The following is a 19,549-nucleotide window of genomic DNA, read 5'->3' on the forward strand; positions in this document are numbered from 1 at the left end:
AAAAGAGCATTGTTTTACATGTACTGAGGCTCACAGTATTAGCTTTCTAAAAGCCGTCCAATACAGTGTCTTTTTGTCGAGTGGGTAAACAAGGTCTCAGTGACTTGCAAAGGCATAAAAAAAAATCTGCAACAAAATCGACTACCATAATAGAATTGTTACATGAAGTTAAGAGAGAGATGAGATCAGACAAGTAAAAGTAGACACAAACACAGAGCTCCAGTGTCCACTTTCCATGTTTCTGATGCTAACTACAGACTATCCATTCACTCAGCGTCCTTTGATTTTCCAAGTGCTGCATTTTTCCAATTCCATCCACTTGTCATTGGCTGTTTATACAAACTGTGTGAGTAATTCAGTAGTTTCACAAACTGTATCTGCAACAGGAAACTTTTACTTGGTGGATGTGTTGAACTTGTCACATCCCATCCATTGCTCTTCTTCAGTAATGCTTACTATTATCCCAGTTGCAATATGCAAAGGGAATAAAAGCAGAAGGACACGAGTTTAGATGATTAAAGAACAGCCTGACTGAAGAAAAAAGTCAGACTCAAAACAAAGCTGTACCTTCATTATTTCCTCTTTCTCACTGTCTGTACAATTGCACAGGAGAAAGGACTGTCCTACTATACATATAAAAGCAACATTCATACTCCCCCATGTTAGAGCAAAATGATGGCTTTTCTATGTGGTACTGCTTGCTGTTGTTGATATGCATTTTAGAAATAAAATTACAAAAAGGTCTTTGTAAACAACACGATACGATGGAAGGAAAAATGCCAGCAGTGAAAGAGGACCATGAACAGAAAGGACAGAAACCATACAAAGCAGCTATTAGGAAGCAAAGTGATAAAACAAGTCTAGGCATAATTGAAAGTGAGTATTTACTTAGCCGTTAAGTGGATTCTCAACAGGCATACCAGCACACAGCCATTTTACCACCCATCGACTTATTCATTGCTATAGTAACCATGGTGTTGATCCAGATGTTCAAACAGATCAGCAACATTTCCAGCACACTAGGTTAATATTCCACCAACCACATTCCTCTGAAAAACGCACAGCATCTTTACATGTCTGTAAATTTTCAAGTCACTTCCTTGTTTTATGACATGATAGAAAGCAGTTCATTAGGATCCAATTCAGAAAATGAAGCTGCATGTCTAAGGCAGACTGAATATAAAGCAAACCCTGTTAGTTGTGCAATTTGTCAATACTTTGGATGAGGCACAGAAGGACTGGAATGGAGAGCAGGACCTAGAGGAATGGCAGCATCTTAACTGATAAGCCATTTTTTGTTCTCTTCAACTTTTTCATCACTGTACCCAGTCTAAGTGTCACCCTCCCTTGTATCCCATCACAATTCTTCTTATCCTGAACATGCATAAAACCAAGAACATGATTTGCCTGGAAACAGAGATGCTGATCCACCAAGCAGTGTAATACAAGGCAGAAGGGGAGTTAGTTTGTACCTGAATCCAATAATTGGGCACTCCTTGCAGATGTTACACTTCGCCTGGTGTTTGGCAGTTTCGGCAGCAGCCACCCTGTGCAACACAGGCAGCCACACCATGGACTGTGGTTCCAGCCTCATCCAGTCCAGGAACAGGGCTGCTTCGATCTCAGGCTTGTTATTGGCCTGGAGCAGAGGGGGAAGAAAGACAAAGGCTCAGCAGAAGGGATTTGTGTAGTACCAGGTTATTAAGTGCCAGGTAATCAACAGTTCAAGTCACTGGTCTCCTACCTGCTCCACATCTTTTCCCTGAATACCATCCAGATTTTCATCCAATCCACCCATCCAAAATAAATAAATAAATTAAAAAAAATCTCCAGGATACTGCCTTCAAAACAAGAACCGAACACTATTAACATTTCAAGTTTCTCTTTCTCTTAGTCTCTGTTACAACAGACAGCACTACCATGTACTCTTTTAAAACGAAAATCATCCACTTGAAGCATCTGGCAGAAAAGATAATCCTGTGTTTCCTATATCTCTTATCTGTAGTTGCATAGCAATGTTTCTCACTTCTTATTTTAAGAAATACTGTTTATGTTTTCCAACCCCTAAAAATTGCATGTCTTTTTATCAAAATTCCTTTCTCTTTAACATCCTCCACTGCCACCCTGACCTTTCTTCAAAATGCACGTATAAGGAAATAATTCAAATTCTTTCTCAAGCCCACTGCTGAACATGTAAACTCTCTGCCTCCTTAAATGCCTCAAAATCCCTCTTCCCACCATACCATCGTTAAATTCCTTGTCATTGCCTGGGAACACAACGCAGTTTTGTCCCACAGAATACGATGCATTTAGCCTCATACTCCATAACCTCATATTCCATAACTTTCTCCTCTTTACCAAGGGCCAAAAAGCCCATTAAAACTTCTGGCAGTCTTTCCTCTGCTTCCTTCCCATCATATCCTGAACAAAACTAAACTTCATGCACCTGTTTTACAGTACCTTTGAGGAACGTCCATAATGAACCAGATTCCCATTGCACTGTGCAAACACCTAAAGTCATGTCTAGTCCCTACCTCTCAGCATTACAGGAAACAAGAAACAGTAAAGAGATGAGAAGCCACGGGACAGCAACAATCAGCACAGGCAGAGGTCACACTGCACTGTCAGACCAGCCACTGCAAAGAACACTGTGGGATACGGACAAACAGCTTCAAAAGGGATCTTAAGGAATGACTGTGTGAATGTTTGTATGGGAATTCCTCTCTAGCGTTGAAGGTTAGCACCGAGCAAGCACTGAACTGGGTGTCTGGAGCCTGGTTTCAGCCCTGAAGAGACGATGGATAAGGTGGAGATAATGAAGGGTTCCCACTGGGAAGGCAGGAGGGAGGAGGAGGAGAAGGAGGAAGAAGAGGAGCCCACATGGAGAGCAGAAGTAGTGATGGAGCAGGACACTGTCCTGCTCTGTAAACCACTGCTATGTGTTATCTTAAATTCACTGACACAATTTCAATCCCACCCCACCTAGCACGAACATGGTTATGAACCAATTATATTTAAATCCCCTGCCTTTTTTTTTTTTTCTCTAACCATTCAAATACAGTCCTCTATAAGGCAATCTTTTGTATTTGAAGTTTCACAAGGCAAAGACTTAATTTGTGGTTCCAAACCTATTAGAAGCACTTAAACACATAATAAGCATTAATGTATCATGTATATGGACCACAACAAATAGTGGATTGAGTGTTTTTTCTTAATGCTTGGTCTTTCCCAATTACTTTCCCAATTTCTCATTACATTTGAATTTAGTATGACCTAGCTAAAACCTTTAGTTTCATTCAACTAAAATACAATGCTAGCAACAAATCTGGGGATTTTTATTTCACAACAGACATAAAGGCAGAAAGAGCTAGAGGGAAAACCAATATTATCATTTTTTTAAGCTAACACTGTTTATAATCTTGACAAACAAATTAACTGATCAATACTTGCAGACTGAGAAAAATGCGAAGTCTCCTAGACTGAACTCCTGACCAAAATAAGGAAATTAAAAACAAAAAGACAAAGAAAAGAAAACCACACACGTCTCTTGAATAATACATTTCATTAAAACTGACTTAAAATGTTGCTGTAATATTTTGGTTAATTAGAAATACAATATTTTTTTGGTCAGGATTTTCTTCTGGGGTAAACCCATCAAGCCACAAACATATCTACAGTCCTTCAGATGAAGTCCCCTCAGTGCCTGCCCCTCCCTCAAAACAACCTCAGCACCAAAACAGAGAGAAAACTGAAAAACTAAAGAAACATCCAGGCAACACTGGCAACTGAGTTTGTTCAGAGCAGTGGACACTGCTTTACTGCTTTCCACTGCAGGATATCAATGAATTCAAGAAAAAAAAAATTAATTCTAGAAGTCTCTTAAGAGAAAGGAGCATTTATGAAATGCAATCATTTATGTGCCTCTTTTCCAGCTGGCAGCTATGGCAGCAAGGGGCTGGGGAGCGATTTTCTGTGGATCACTCAGTGAGCCAGCATCTGCCAGGAACTACGCTGGCAAACCACTCCTCTGCCTTGTAGACCACTCTAAGGTCCTCTAAGCCTCGAATATTTTAGGAGTATCTCTTTAATATTCCATTTCTAATAGAAAAACACGAAGTGTACTGAAATGCTGCAGCGCAGGCTGCAGACGGAATAAAAATGAGCAGCTCAAAGCACTACTCTGCACTTGTAGTTGCTTTAAATTTGCAGGGAAAACGTTGCAGTGATGAAAGCCCTTCTGTAACGTTCAAAGATCTATTTTAATTTTGCAGTCACTGGTGATTGCCAGCAGTCCCAATGGTCGCCCACACGGAGCTCTGCACCCCGGCTGTACGAAAACTTGTGCTCAGAGAGATTAGGTGCATTAAAATGTATCAGAACTGGTTGCGAATTATATTACATGAAGATTTAAAGCCACGTGGAGAAAAGCTGGTCAGGGTCAGATGGTAGAGGACAGACAGTTCTCGACTGTTCCCTGAGCTGCTATTACGATTTTTTTTTTTAATAATCTCTAAATCCAGTAAAGGCAGCAGCTGACGGTTTTACATAAGGAAAGAAGTCTGAATTCACGCAGTACATATCTGAACCAACAAGAGTGAGCTGTAAAGAATATTAATGGTTCTTCTCTTCAACACATTTCTGTGGAACTCCCAATTTTTATGGTAATAACAGAGTGAATCATAAAGTAAAATTCATAAAGCCCTTTCCAGCTTACAAGTAACAATTTATTATGGGGGCCATTCAAATTCATCATGCTCCACACATCTGTTTTTCAGTATTTATTCTGCAGGAACAATGGGGAAATGGGAAGTTGTGTGGTGTTGGCATCTTTATACAATACTTAGGAGTTGAATTTTTCTGCTTTTTAAATTATTTATTATTATTCCCGCCTCTTCTTCCAGCTATTATTTTAAAAAATACTCTGCACTGTAAGAACTTTATCAATGTATAATATTATATATGCTCCAAAATACAGTCATGATATTGCGTGAACAGCGCAGGATGGTTTTGGACAGTCAGATAACGTAGCATGAATTTCTGATAACACTTTGGATGAGGTACATTGTGTTTAGGTGCAAGGTAAGGAACTAATGGGAAATAATTCAGTATTATTAATTTAATGGTGTTTTCCATTTAGGATGGAAAGCTTTACGTTAGTCTAAATAAATACTATTTTGGACGAACTGAAACTGAGGAATGGGATTCCTGTGAGTTGTTCAAGTTTAAAAATGCAGTACAAACCATGAATAGAAGCCCTGTCTCCCAGGGCTTAGCATCAGACCAAACCCTGCCGAACCTTGTCTTCCACTCGTGAATGGCTTCCCCAGCACATTCGCATTCTCTCCACTGCCAGCTGGCAAGAAAACACAAGTCAAGAATTCATAGTTTCTAAGACTAGTGCTGTTTCACAGGCAACGAAGGGAGGATTATTTCAAAGGTAACTCTGGGTGACGCTAACTGCTTAAATCTTCCTGACTCTTGGAGCAATGCTTAAGGTCATTACTTTGACCCCTTGCATTACAGTTACACTGCTCCACTTGATATTTTGAGTGTTGTGGTAATGAAAAAAGCAAGAATGCAGAAATCATTTAGTATACAGCTTTGTATCATATACAACATCCCATGCACACTTGTAAATCACCATCTTACTCTCCACCTCCCATATCCTAAATCACTTTAAAATAGCTCTTCAAAACAGCTCACTTATAGGACTCTTTAAGACTGCGTCCCAAACTCAGGCACAGGTTCATAAATTCTTACTGAAATAAAACCAGAATTGATGTTTTCTTGACATTTACAGCATAGCAGCTTGAGGAAGGATTTGCTAGTTCCCCTTAGGCCAGTTCTCCTGTGTCAGAGCCAAAAGCAGAGGAAACATCCTACGAACAGAAACATGGGCTGTCTGAATCTCTCAAAAGAGATTGAGTCCCTCAACAGTAACACTGCATCTGTACATTATTTTCATATACATCTCTATTTAACTATACATAGTTATTTGTACACAGTACTGATATTTCCTACCTATGAAAAATTAAAAAAGAAAAAAAAAGAAAAAGAAAAACACCCTAGCAACAACAACAACAGAAAAAGACCCCACAAAACAACTGTCCAAACCACTCAAATCACCGCATGTACAGCCAAAGCCACTATCATGGCCCTGGCCCAGGGTTTGGACTGCCCACACTCCTAAATGGATTAACAGGCCCCTATTTTGTTTTTTGTTTGTCTGAGTAAATACACTGGGTTTGAACATGCAGTTAAGTGGTTGTAAAAACCCTGCCATCTACTTCTGATCTTCACTGACTGAGTGCAAACCTAGAAGTGAAGACTATACAACAGAGTATTAAAATACTTTCCTCTGTCAAAGTGAAATTAAACAAGGTCTAAAATATAGATATGAATTAATTGTATGTATTTTACTACTCCTTAGCTTCACCTGTACCAGTTTTTCATAAAAAGCACTTGACACCCTTGGAAAAAGTATACCTAATACAGCTGATAATCAAGAATCAAACATGCAAACTTTTCTCAGAAACAGCAAGAGACATTTCCATCTGAGCTGCACTGTCTCTGCTTTCATCTCACGTTTCATAAGTGTCCCAATGTCATGGTAAAGCATACACGGCAGTGATGTGAATACCTAGGTCTCTCTGTATTATGCAAAACAGCACGTTAATAGTTTTGCATCGTGATTTAAACACAATGCTTTTGTCCCTTAGCCCATACAACTCATTACGCTGTTTACTTAAAGTATGTACCCATCACCTACCTGGAAGGCAAGGGCTTTTAGCCCACAGTAATACTGAACTCCCTTGTTTTTTCCTGGATCTACAGCGTACTTTTATGCAGTGTGGGCACAGGCAGAAGGTCTCTATGACTGAGCTCGTTGCTCTCACCAAAAACACCCTTTCTTTGAAGTCCCACAAGGTCAGCTGCACCTGCTCCCTATAGCAGAGACCCCCAGCAGCACTCCCAAGGGAAGCTGCCGGCCCTGCCACCACAGCAAATGCCCCCTTGTCCCCTGCTGCTGTGTGCACCTGGCAAGGCCATGGCGAGGGCACCAAACCCAAGGGGCTGGCAGAGGGATTTCTGAAGCATGCGTTTCCTGCAGACGCCGACACTACTGCAATTTATGGCTGGCTTATCATCACCAGAACAACAAAATAAAAGTCTTATAAAGAAAAAAAAAAAGACATTCCTCACCATGGGCGTGAAAAGTCTTAATTTAATTTTGACAGAGTAATGCAACCTGTGAATCCCGGCGCTATTTTTTAAAACTGAATTAATTCCCTGGAGCAAATGGAGGAGATGGTATGGGGCTGCGTGAGGGAGGGCCGTGGGGCCATGCACATGGCACCCAGAGCCAAGTGCCTCAGAGGAGCGCAGCTGAAACCAGCCCAGGCTCGGGTGAGGAAACACGGAGAGGGAAGGCCCTGAAAGAAAATGATGCCTGCACCTTCACTGTGCTCATTCTCCCTTCCCAGTGCAGGAAGCTGAGATGGTATCAGGAGAAGAAAGGATGAGGGAGGAAGCCAGGAGGGGCGGCGCACGCCTCTGCAGGCTGAGATGCCTGTCCCTGCTGGGCACCCCGTGCAGTCCCCCTCAGCTGCCAAGCGCCAACATTGCTCCCCGTCAGGGGCTCCTTTCCCCAGGCACCGCCGCCTCGCAGCACCTCCTACGCCAAAAGCATCTCTCCGCACTCCCCTCCTCCTCCAAATGTCTTACTTCTCTCTGTCTCCATTCCTTGTTGCTTTCTTTCATGTCTCATCCTACCCTGCCTTTCAGTTGCTTTCATCACTGTTATTTCCACAATTATTCATACTATCTCTCCCTTTGGGTGGGGTCCTTCAACCCAGGCCCTTTTTTTTCCACTCCTTGGTTCCTTCTTCCCATGTTTGGGTTTCTGCTCCTCTCCCTAGAAATCACTCCCTTCTTATACTTTCTTTCCTTGCTTGAGCCTCCCTCCCCATTTCAAGATTTACTAGAAAAATGTCTTTGCTGCTGCAAGCCAGGTCAGAAAACAGACTCCCAGTTAAGCTAAAATGGAGGCTTCACCTGCAGGGAAAACAGAGGACACAATTCCTCCTAACACTGTTTCTTACTGGAGGTAAGAGATTAAAACCTCAGGTTTTCCATCTGTCTGATTTATGACCAGGTGAAAGGTTGTGCCCAGCTGTGCTTCTAGAAATGCTGGCAACTGGGATGCCTGTTGGCATTTCTTCATTTGTAGTAAGAAAATTTTGCTAGCTCATTTTGTTCAAATAATGATTTATTCCAAGTCTTCCTCCTATTTTATAAAAAAGGTTGGTTCATTCTCCTCATCAGTTTCTCAACACCATTTTTTAAGTGTGTTTGCTATTCATTCTGTAAAATTATAGAACCTGGTGATTTCCTTGTAAAGTCATTTGCACAAACCAGCTTTTGACATGTAGATTCTCACGACGGATTTGCTGTGGCATTATTTTATGTTAGTCTTACCTGAACCCCCATGTAGAACTCCTTCAAAAGCCTTGAAAGCCATAGCAGGGTCTAACACCTAGCTACAAAAGTTACCATGCATAGTTTATCAGCATGGCTTATCCACCCTGAATATGGCCGAATAAACCATTAATTTGGAAATGACCTCAAATACAGACTAGAATTATCAAAGGTCAAGACACAAATGATGGAAATTAAAAAATATGAATCTTACAGAATCGATCTGACAAAATAAGTTAAAAAAATTCTGAAAGCAAACATCCCACTGCAACTAGAAGTTTCTGTTCATTTCAGAATTTGATCTTTAAAGTCGCTGCGCATACAAAAACTACTTCCAAGCATTAATATTCACTGAAAAATACTTGCTGTCTTTCCTTACTACAGAACTGAAACTACTACCTCATGAAACTTGAGCAGCAGGTAAAGAAAGAAGAAACAATTCCCCTTGCTCCCATCCAACCAACAGGAGAAAAAAATCACAAACAAACAAAAACAAGATATTTAAGGGATTGAACATGAGTTTCTTCTATTGTGATGTAGAAAATGCATTAAGAGTTACCACAGACGATACATTACCTCCCATCCTCTACCTTTTCATTAGGCAGCTGTCTTAATCTTTTGCATTTTGCTGTTGGTTAGCAGAAAGATGAATAATTCCCTTAATTCTCTTCCTCCTCAGATTAAATAATTTACAAGTGTGAAAAAGAGCCTGGAGTTGGCTGTGTATTCCTCAAAAGATAGGGCAGAAATTATTTTAGTACTGTTGAAAGAAAAATAGCATTACCCATTCAAACAACGAAAGGAGCTCATCAAGTGCTCCTCACCCCTAGTAAGCACTTTAGTCAGTCATCTTTCTGCATCCCTCTGCTGAGCACCTGGCTGCCATTGGAATGTATACACACAAAAATGAGTTTAACCATTGCTGTTCAACTACACGGCAGTAGAAAATTGTAAAAGCAGGAACTTCCACAACACAGACTTCCACTGCTTGCAGGATTCAGTTACTACATGGGTCCTGGTGCCAACTACTTGCTGTCCAGATGACATAAGCTTTGACAACCCTGTGCAAGGCCAGGCTGCATGGAGCTTTGAGCAACCTGGTCTAGGGCAAGATGTCCCTGCTCATATCAGGAGGATTTGAACTACATGCTCTTTAAGGTCCCTTCCAACCCAAGCCATTCTGTGATTCTGCAATAATCTAGGCTTCTTCAGTCACTGCCACAATCCCAGTGAAGATGGCACCTAAGAAGAAGCAGTGTAATTCATATATATCTTGTCAAAGAAATACACTAGTGAATACCACTAAACAATCTTTGCTACCCTAGCCCTTCCTCCAGATTCTCAGTCTCATCCCAAAATAGAAAGGCTAGCTGGAAAGGAGACTTATCAGAAAATGAACAGCGAGTGAAGATGAACTTACAAACTGGAAGCAGCTTCTGACACTCGGCTCAATGTTGCTGCCTCCGAAAGAGGCGACCTCCCCCAGCTGCCGCGGGATCTGGATGGAGTCATGCAGCAGGAGCCCCAGTCGGCGCTGGTCGCAGAAGCCGGTGGAGCTCGCCACTTGCTTGAATAGGTCTGGGGAAACAAAAGGGCACCGTGGCTGAAGCATCATAATGGGGACACAGCAAGTACGGAGGAAAACTGCTTAATTTCAAAGGCTTACAAGTGGGGTAAATGGCCTTGACGGACATGAACGTAAATGTATCTGCAGTTTGTCTGCTTCTCTTCCTACAAACACTGCTTCTGTTAGTAAATGTTGATTTTTAATAGGATTATTTATTTGTACCCATGAAGAAAGGACATTCTAACACAGTGCCTATGCCATTACTGATGATAGCAGCTGTAATTCTGAAATACAGTCAACTGAACATCAGGATCTTTGATCCACAGCAATGGTAATGCCTCAAAACTACTGTTTAACAGTAAAATAATCTCATACAACATACAACACTTCTTCAGCTCTAAGCAATAAGTTTACAATTCGGAACCCAGTTCTCTTTCAGATGAATTGATCTGGAAAACAAGAGCTCCTAACTTTGATATACCATAATCTTTTAATCCAGGTGTATTTCTAAAATGAAAGAAAAATATCACAGTACGACAGAATCTGTCATCCACTGGGAATGTTAATATCATATTAAATTTTCATTTTTGAAGTGAAATGTCACTTTAAGTCTTGTTCTATTACTGCATCATTCTAGAAAAGGATCCTTACAGGACAGAATTATTATCCTTCTGTGAGTCCAATTTAATTTAGTGGGAATTAGCTATACTATGTATACAATGAGGAGGTTTTAGAGTTTGTAATAAGGAAAATCAGGTTAGCATTAACTGAAATATTTATTTGATAATATCCCTGTTGACAATACATGACCTGAATAAATTCTGCTTATTTTTCAAAGAGAGAAAGAAAGAGAGAAAAAGAGAAGGAAGGAAGAAAGGAACGAAGAAAGGAAAGAAGGAAGAAAGGAAGGTCAGCCACTATAAAAAAAATCCCTTTTATGGAGCTTTAGTATTTCACCTGACAACAGGGATACAATTATAAAGGTGATTCAGTGCTTTTCGAGGTAACTTTCCTAGAGCAGCTTTGACACCTGTCTTTTTCCAGAGGAATAAAGGAATGGATAGAGAAAGGATTACATTTTAATTACACAAGTTTCACTTTTACCAAGACTAGTTTTATGATACATAACTTTGAGAAAATTTCTTTTCCATCACCTCTGCAAGCCTGAAGAATTCTGCTCTATGAGAACCAACACTGCTCTGCTGCACAAATATCAGAAAACCTTTAAGAGGTACGACTCATCACGCACTTACAGCAATACTAACAGCAACGGCACTATGACTTCAGCATGACCACAGCCTCACAGAGACAATTTGTTCCTCTCTCAAAAGCTATTCAGCGTTCAATCAGTGAAACACCTATCCGTAAAACACTGCGTTCTGCAGCCTTAAAAGGGGGTTATGCATTACCATGCATACACAGAGTACAGGAGCCTATAATATATTAAAAAATGTTTTTCTTTATAACTCTGATAATTCTCAATGGAATATCATTTTTAAAAAAATCTGTATTAATTTTCTTAAAAAGATTTTCTGAATAATTTTTCACAAAACCCAAAAGAAACATCTGAAGAACTAAACTGTGACATTTATAGCAATTGCCCTAAAATCTGATCCAATTATACACAGACGTATAATTCATATAACAGAATCCATTGTTGGAACTGTATGTTTTCTTATTAGCTTTCTTAAACTTGGATTAGAAGAATAATGAAATAACCATTAATGAAGAATTGCTACAGCATTGGTTCAAACTCTAATGGTGGTGGCTTTCTTTCAATGCATGTATGTAAGACTGATGTCATTTAATTTAACCAGAAAGTTACTCTTGAGAAATACCCTTATCAGCAGACCTTTTCTGGATCTTAGCCTCACTAATGAACTGATTCATTAGTCAGTTGAAACTAAAACTTCAAGTGGATTTTTTTCAAGTATTTTAGGATATGACCCATTAAAATATGCAAAATAACTGCATGACTAATTTTTACTTACAGATAGCAACTATATTTAACCAGTGAGACTCTGATCACATTGTGGAAAATATTTTGAAAAGGTAATATATTTCAAAATAGTGTAATGCATGATGTCTTGTGGATCAGTGCTGCTTTTTCATCTTATTGTCTATACATTTTGTCTGCTGTGGTACAGCAAAAGTGTTCTATAAGGAAATGTTAAATCTCAGCATGTGAATTCTTCCAACCAGGTGTCTGCACGCACATTTTTTGTATATAAAGGTGTGCTAGACCAGTGGTCTTCAAAGTGAGGTGTATATACCCCAGTGGATGTGCAAATCCATTGGTATGCAGTAAAATATATTTTTGAACAGTTAATAAATTATATATAAAGAAATGAAAATAGTATTTATTTCATCTTTGTCTCATCCCTTTTTAACTTCTATTTTTGTCCATACTGTACATAATATACATATAGCACACTAGTGCATATATATAAATAAATATGGATATATTAGGGGTGCACGTTCAAAGATTTTTTTACTGATTAAATTTTTTTTGCATGATCAGAAAGTTTGGTGACCACTGTGCTAAATACATAGAACAAATAAGGGTAATGAAAACATAATATAAACACAAATTACCTAAAAAAAGAAAGAAAAAAAAAAGAACTGCATTGACTTACATCTATACTTGTCTTCCAGGTGTGCTTTACAAAGGGATACAACACCAGTTTTGAAAGATAAAACACGGATCCTTCCTGTTCGACCCCTAATAGAAAAGAAACATCAGCTGATAATACAATCCATTCATATAATAACTGGTTGACTATTACAAAGTTTAACATAGTTCTGCAGTTTTATTTTAAAGTCACAAAAAGAACCATTTTGCATAGCATACACTAGCCTGCTATTACATACACGGTAAACTGAACGTAAAATATGGTTGTGGTTCCACAGGCATAGTTAAACTGAATTGTGCAGTTGTACCAATTCAACTAGGAACAGTCTCATGCAGAAATAACACCAGAAATAGCGTCAAAGGCACTAGCAAGATGTTCAGGTGACTGATTAAGCTTGCCTAAAACCAAGGAGAACGAAGGCAGGTTGTACAGTTGAGTCATTATTGTAATGGTGTTGTTTCTGAGCTCCTTCTCCTATCACTCAAACCTGAGCAAGCTGACAGCCTTGGTCCTCCTCCACGTCAGTTCTTGCACTGCCTTGACTCAGTCTTCCTTCACGCTCACCTTCACACCACTTTGTGACATGCCTATGCTATCGCTTCTGCTTTTTAATGTGTCTGTGGTAACAACATCATCCTCTGTGCTGCCAGCAGCACAGTGACAAACCTTCAGATCTTCTCTCAGGTACCTGGCTTAGTTCAATTTGCTCCCTGCTGCTGGCTTCCCCTAAGACTTTATTTCACAAAGCATTACAAACACGTAACATCTATTGCAAATGAGACATACACAACATAGTAAGTTAACATCTAAACAGGACTTTTGGAAGCACAGCCTTATCAACAGCTTTGACTTGCCACCAGTAAAAGACCACCACTGAAAATATGGTAAGTCATGTACAGGTGCACCGTACTCATGCACTAAGCTGTAGGGTTCAGCCAACATGCATATTTTCTTTTTAGTCCTACAAAGGCATCATAAGAGTCAACAGTGCTCCTTTACCTATGTATCTTCCCTGCAACACCTATAAAAGGTGCAGGCAGAAACTTGTGGACAAGGCACAAGTGAGAATTTGCAGCCTTTTTAAAAAAAATAAATAAAAATCTTGTGTTTTTCACCACGAACAAGCATTTGTTGCTTACCTATGCTTTCCCCTCTCCGCTCCTTTTAGTCCTCTCCCTCAAACCTTTTCCAAATTAATTATCATCTGTGTCCTGAGAAACTCCCGCTGATGAATACCAGGCTCATGCAAATTATACAGGAGAAGAATGCAGAATGATTATTTCCCTGCAAGGCATATTAAATTGGAACCTGCACGAACCATGAGTTGTTCAGTTCACTCTACTCTCCTCCCAAGTCAAATCAGTAATTTAGCATGCTACTGCAAATGAGCATGAGTGACTGATCAATTAAAACAAATCTGAAACGTGCTGGATTTGCAGAGCTGTGCCCATAATTAGATCAGTCATTGACTGTGAATTTGATTAGTATCTTTACAAATGACAGTTTTCAATTATAAGAAAAGTAAAGATTCAGTACATTGAATTAAACGTCTCCAGTACCACTATGCACTTCAGTTGATCTCTTCCTATTAAGTTTACAATGAAAACTAAACACTTGTAACCCCAAGGTCACCTCTCTACCAGCATAATTCAAACTTGAATTTCAGCAAAACAGCTAGGAGCTTTCCTCACACATAAAACAACTCTGTGTTTCATCGAGTCCTGCAATATACAATTCCCTAGCATACCTAGGGAATTGCCTCGAGGCAGCCAATTATAATTTCTAATGCTGTACTTTCAGCAGAGTGCTACGTAACAAAAGCTAGACTGGACACAGCAAATCTAAACTGGATGGTCCAGCTTAGGAGCAGCCTGGGGAATTACTTTTATTTCCCTCTCTGCCACTAGCCTGGCTGATCTGGATTAATATCTCTAGTGTGTCTTTTTTGTTTTTCACCAACTTCACATATACGTTACTCGTATTAGATGATAATTCAAAACTGGATCAGAGTTCAGTGAAAGCCAAAGCAGATTAAAGAAAAAAACCCTGGCAGTTAAATGAACACAGCCCCATTCCCTCCTACCAGTACACTATACAAAAATATAATGTAATGTGGGTAATCCACTTCACAGGATTGTACAGCTGCTGCAGATGATGTTACAAGCAACTGTCTTATCAGACATGATGTTGCAGGAAGAGACTGTATACACATCTGTACTTTTTTGTGTGCAGGTGATCACTGAAGCTTCAGTGCTGTGACAAAGTGGATGGAAGAATGATGTTATGGCACTACCGTACAGTTCAAAATGTCAGTGGCAACACAGTAATTGTTTCATGTCTTTCCATTTCTACACATGAATGTTTATACTGCCACAGTAATGAGCATGTCCGGCTGAAGGTAGCTGATAAGAACACAAAAAAAAACAACAAATAAAGACTTCCACTGACATCTTTTTTCACTAAATTCACCAAATACAAAAATCATGGCTTAGTCTAAAACTGACTTACAAAATGTGCTTTGGAATATATCTGTGTGTTCTGAGCAACATCACTAACTTGTTGAATGGAACACTGTTATAATTTTATTTTGGTAAATTTACTCTCTTGTATTTATAGTTATAGGTACCCTTTTCCAAATTAAATTTTAGATGAAGCATTTCTCAGATCTCCTGACTGTAAAGGGTTGTAAACACATCAGAGTATAGATGAGTCTCTTCCAGCTTTGAGCAAGGATTACAGGTTGAAAGCTGTAGAAAATGAACAGCTCTGTAAAGGTTTAGCACACAAAAATACAGACATGCAAGAGTCTATATGATGGCGTTCATGTGTTGCTCTTGAATTTCTTTATCTGAAGAAATTTTAAAAGCCAGGCAAAGCATTGAACAACAGAGGAGGTGCAGTCCTGGAACTGCTCTGAACACAGCAGTGTGTTCTCTTTTCCAGCTCTCTCATTGCTTAGCTTAATAAATCTAGTTTTGCATGCCTAACCAAGGGCTGTATCGATTCAACTAAATGCAGCCATTAAATCATTAGGTTTCTTAAACTTTCACTCCAACTGCTGTTTTTCCAGCTTCAAGCCATTCATTTTACAACGAGGCAGCCAGCTCATTACCCTTTCCCCCTTCCCCTTGTGGTGCTTCGGAAGCTTTTCAGTGTGCGATGTTTATAGCACCCATACATACGTGTCATAGACATTCAGCAGCCAGTTGAGGCACATGTCCACGCAGAGAGGAACATTGACCAAGTTGTTGTGCTCCTGTTCCAGTCGATCATAAATAGTGGTCAAGCAGTTAATGATCTGAAGAATATCCATCGGCTGGTCATTTTGCTTGAGGTTGTGCTGGTCCAAGGCATCACATGCAGCAGACAGACTCAGGAGATCCACTGTTAAAACAAACCAATGCAATAAAGATTGCAGAGAAACAGCAGTTGTGCTACCTGTACCCAAAAGATAAATTTAGGTACATAAGTTTGCTTGGCTTACATGCCTGGCCAAAACACATTTAATATCCTCTGAAAGTCAGGTGCAAGACTGGTTCCAAGAGTCCTACATGTGCACTGTTTATTCAGCTGTGGTCTTAAATAGCAACGTTTATAAAATGAAAACTCATTTTTAGCTGTAAAGTACCTACTGTGCTATTGGATTGTACAGAAATATTACATAAATCACTGTGTAAGTAAAAACTCCATATTCCATGTTCTATGTTCCTACGGATAGGCTAATATTTGACTACTGCATTCACTGGATGTGCTCTAAACATGGTACTTGTCATCAGCTTTCATGGGACGTGCCACTCATTTTATACAGAAGTCAAACAACCTTCACTGAACCAAATTCCACAAGGAATATACAAATGAATCACAGCTGAACCAGGGTTAACTTCTCTGCTACTTTTTCTCTGGCGAGAACATGGAAAATAAGATTCCAGACCTGTTCCAGTACTTACTCTAATGGAATTTGTATTTTAATTCTGATGAGCATTTACATTTAGAAGTACCTTTATGACATTACACAGGGAGACACATTTAAAACTTATCAATCAACATACAACAGAGGTTTCTGCCACAGACATTTAAAATCTTGATTTTCATTCAAATGTTAGTCAACTGTATTTTGAAATTTGTATGCCCATAGCAAAACAGAATTTCCCATCAGCTCTTAAAATTATTCTTACTTTCTGAAAAATAGCATCAACAGCAGTATCACACTTTGGGGGACACCAAATCAGAGAGTTATGAGATGATGGCGTAAAATGCAAAACAGGAATCAAAAACAAAAGAAATCAGAAATATCAGACTATCTGGGGCATGAGATCTTCCTGCTGCATATAACTCTTTGTAAATCCTTGCATGGAATTTCCAGGGGCTGAGTAAAGGCGAGATGAAAGTTTAGATGCTGTTAAGCCCTCTTATACCATGGTTAGTTACAAAGTGCAGCATAATTCAGCATGACTTGGGGTTGTGGATTTTTGGGCTAAAGTGAACTGCCTGAAACCATTCAGGAAATTTGTTACAGAACTGGGAAATAAACTGACCCAAGTGCAAGACCAGTTTTTCTGTCATTGGAATAAAAATATGTTTTATTGAGTGCTGGTAAGCAACACCTCTTGGTAATGTCAAAAAAAAAAAAAAAAAAACAACCCATACAAGATTTTTTTTTTTTTTTTTTTTTTTAGAATTTCATCTGGTTTAGGGGCACATTTGCCAAATTTACACTTAAGTATCCCAGAATACAACCAAGGATGAAACTGACCCTTTGATGAAAAATATTCCAACTGCACACAGGGCTGCATGATAATGCTGCACTGACAGTATGCTGGGATTTTGTAACTGCCGAAAGAATTTCAGGAGTATAAACTTCACTGGCAATCAGTGGGGACTTCTGCTACTAAATCCCTTAAGCACTTCTGAAAATTTCATCCTGTGAGCCTCACGTACCCAGTGCCAGAGAGAAGGAAGAAAGCCTGGAATTCGATCCCTAGTATTACACCAAGAACTTGGGCTGGTTTGTTTTGCACTGGGCTTTATTAGAAATTTACTTTTTCATATTATCATGTGGATATTTACTAAAGGAAAATATTTTGCAACATTACGTTTAACTTACTAGCATATAAAACGTAGCTATTCTAAGGTCAGTGTTACAATTCTGCAAAAGCATATTTATCAGACCCATTGCTAAGAGTCATAGCAAGTTAGTCTTCTTATAGTAATTTATTAGCCAAATTGGAAATATAGCAATGCTTTCACAACACCTTTAATGCAGAGCTTTAGGCTGAACTCTCAGTTCCTTTGAGACGATGAATCAATGGTAATTAAATGAACCCCTCAGGCACCTGGGTGGCAGCTTAATTATAAATGCAGCAACTGCTAAACATGGGTCATTCCATTTTGTGAAAGCTTTTCCTGCTAATAAGCAGCAACTTCTGAAAAGCCCTTCACCCTGCTCTTCATCAGACGCCTGTCCTATCTTGAAGGTAATGATGCACGTCCATCTTAAAACGAGCAAGAAGTGTTTGCCACCAAGCTGTGCTTTAGGGGACTTCTTTTCATGGGAAGATTTGTTCTGGCCTTCACCAGGGTTAAGTTCATCGTGGTTCTTCCCAACTGCATTTAAAGTAACATGTTGGGGGCTTCTCCAGAATTAGGAATTGTGTATTTCTTTCCTGAAAGCAAATATGCCAGTCCCATGAATGACAGCCTTTCAAAAGGCAAGTCCAAACACATATTGAAGAGTTGCATATTCATGGACATTCCGTGATTTGCAAGGCTTTAATTACAATAAACCATACCACTTTATGCTTTGCATGTTTCTCAGGTTGTCACTCTTCTGTTCTTTTCTATTTAAAATTCTGAAATGGACTACAGAATTTGTGTGAACTATAGCCCCTAGCTTATTTTGAAATCCAAGTTATGTATATAAAAATTTACTTGTCCTCTAAGGTAAGAGAGTAAGTTTAATAATGCCTATAACTAGGCCAACCTGTGGACAGAATACAAGAAAAGCATGAAAAAGGACCTTGAACGACTAACCAGCTGAAGGCCAGGAGAGACAAGTTAACAGGCAGAATGTTTGCTGTGGAGGTCATATAACGAACTTGGGCAAAATTCAACATATGGTTGGTGATAAAAAGTGTTAATGGTGTTCCCAGGATGCAAAATCATCTCCTCTGTAACCTTACAGAGTTGGCTGATATGTTAAAAAAATATATATATTTAATCTAGCCTGCATATATATATATATAGATAGATAGATAGATAGATAGATAAAGGAAGTTCTTGAATATTTTCTTTTGCGGCATCTCCAAGAAAGGTTTGGGAACACATCACATTTTATTGACTTCACATCTGTTCAGATGTGGTTTGCACTTAAAGATCAGATCTTTTAAAAGTAGCAAAGCCAGAAAGTCAACATGCTTTGATGTGATTATCAAAGGAAATCACACATTTAAAAAAAACGGTTTAATAGTTACACCTGGCATGCCTACAATAATTTCACAGGCTGGGACAATAGAGCTACACACTAGATTCTCCTAACGTTACACAATACACAAACGTTTATTTGTTAAGGATTACCATTTCCTATTATTATCCTTCAGGTTTAAAGTCCTAGCATCCTAATGTTCATTGGGTTGAGTTACAAACCGAGAAGTTATTTTTCAACAAAAATCTAAGTATAGTTCATGTTTAAGTGTTTCTATTCTTGCCACTGAGATAGGCTGCACTTCCACATCTAGGGACTTCTATTGTGTTCCCATCTTCAGAATCTGAAAACACTCCTCAGAAGGTAACATTGTTCTGCTTTTTACACAGTTTGCAGAAAAGAATACATATACATACAGCTTTTAAACTCCTGCAATTTTAAATCCGAAAT

At 39.1% G+C, this 19,549-nt stretch overlaps 1 protein-coding gene across 20 annotated transcripts in view; it reads right to left on the reverse strand.

The window, feature by feature from the left end:
- The window catches only part of DMD (dystrophin), a 1,236,775-nt gene that overhangs the window by 49,000 nt on the left and 1,168,226 nt on the right, over window positions 1-19,549 (reverse strand). For all 20 annotated transcript variants that reach the window (XM_072027522.1, XM_072027514.1, XM_038175527.2 and 17 more), the window contains 4 exons: window positions 15,861-16,062; window positions 12,682-12,767; window positions 9,899-10,056; window positions 1,473-1,639 (listed from right to left, as the gene is read on the reverse strand). In XM_072027522.1, coding sequence (XP_071883623.1) covers window positions 1,473-1,639; window positions 9,899-10,056; window positions 12,682-12,767; window positions 15,861-16,062 — 613 coding nt within the window. The remainder of the gene's footprint in view (window positions 1-1,472; window positions 1,640-9,898; window positions 10,057-12,681; window positions 12,768-15,860; window positions 16,063-19,549) is intronic.

The sequence above is a fragment of the Anas platyrhynchos genome, chromosome 1 (assembly GCF_047663525.1).
Source record: "Anas platyrhynchos isolate ZD024472 breed Pekin duck chromosome 1, IASCAAS_PekinDuck_T2T, whole genome shotgun sequence".
NCBI classification, from domain to species: Eukaryota; Metazoa; Chordata; class Aves; order Anseriformes; family Anatidae; genus Anas; species Anas platyrhynchos.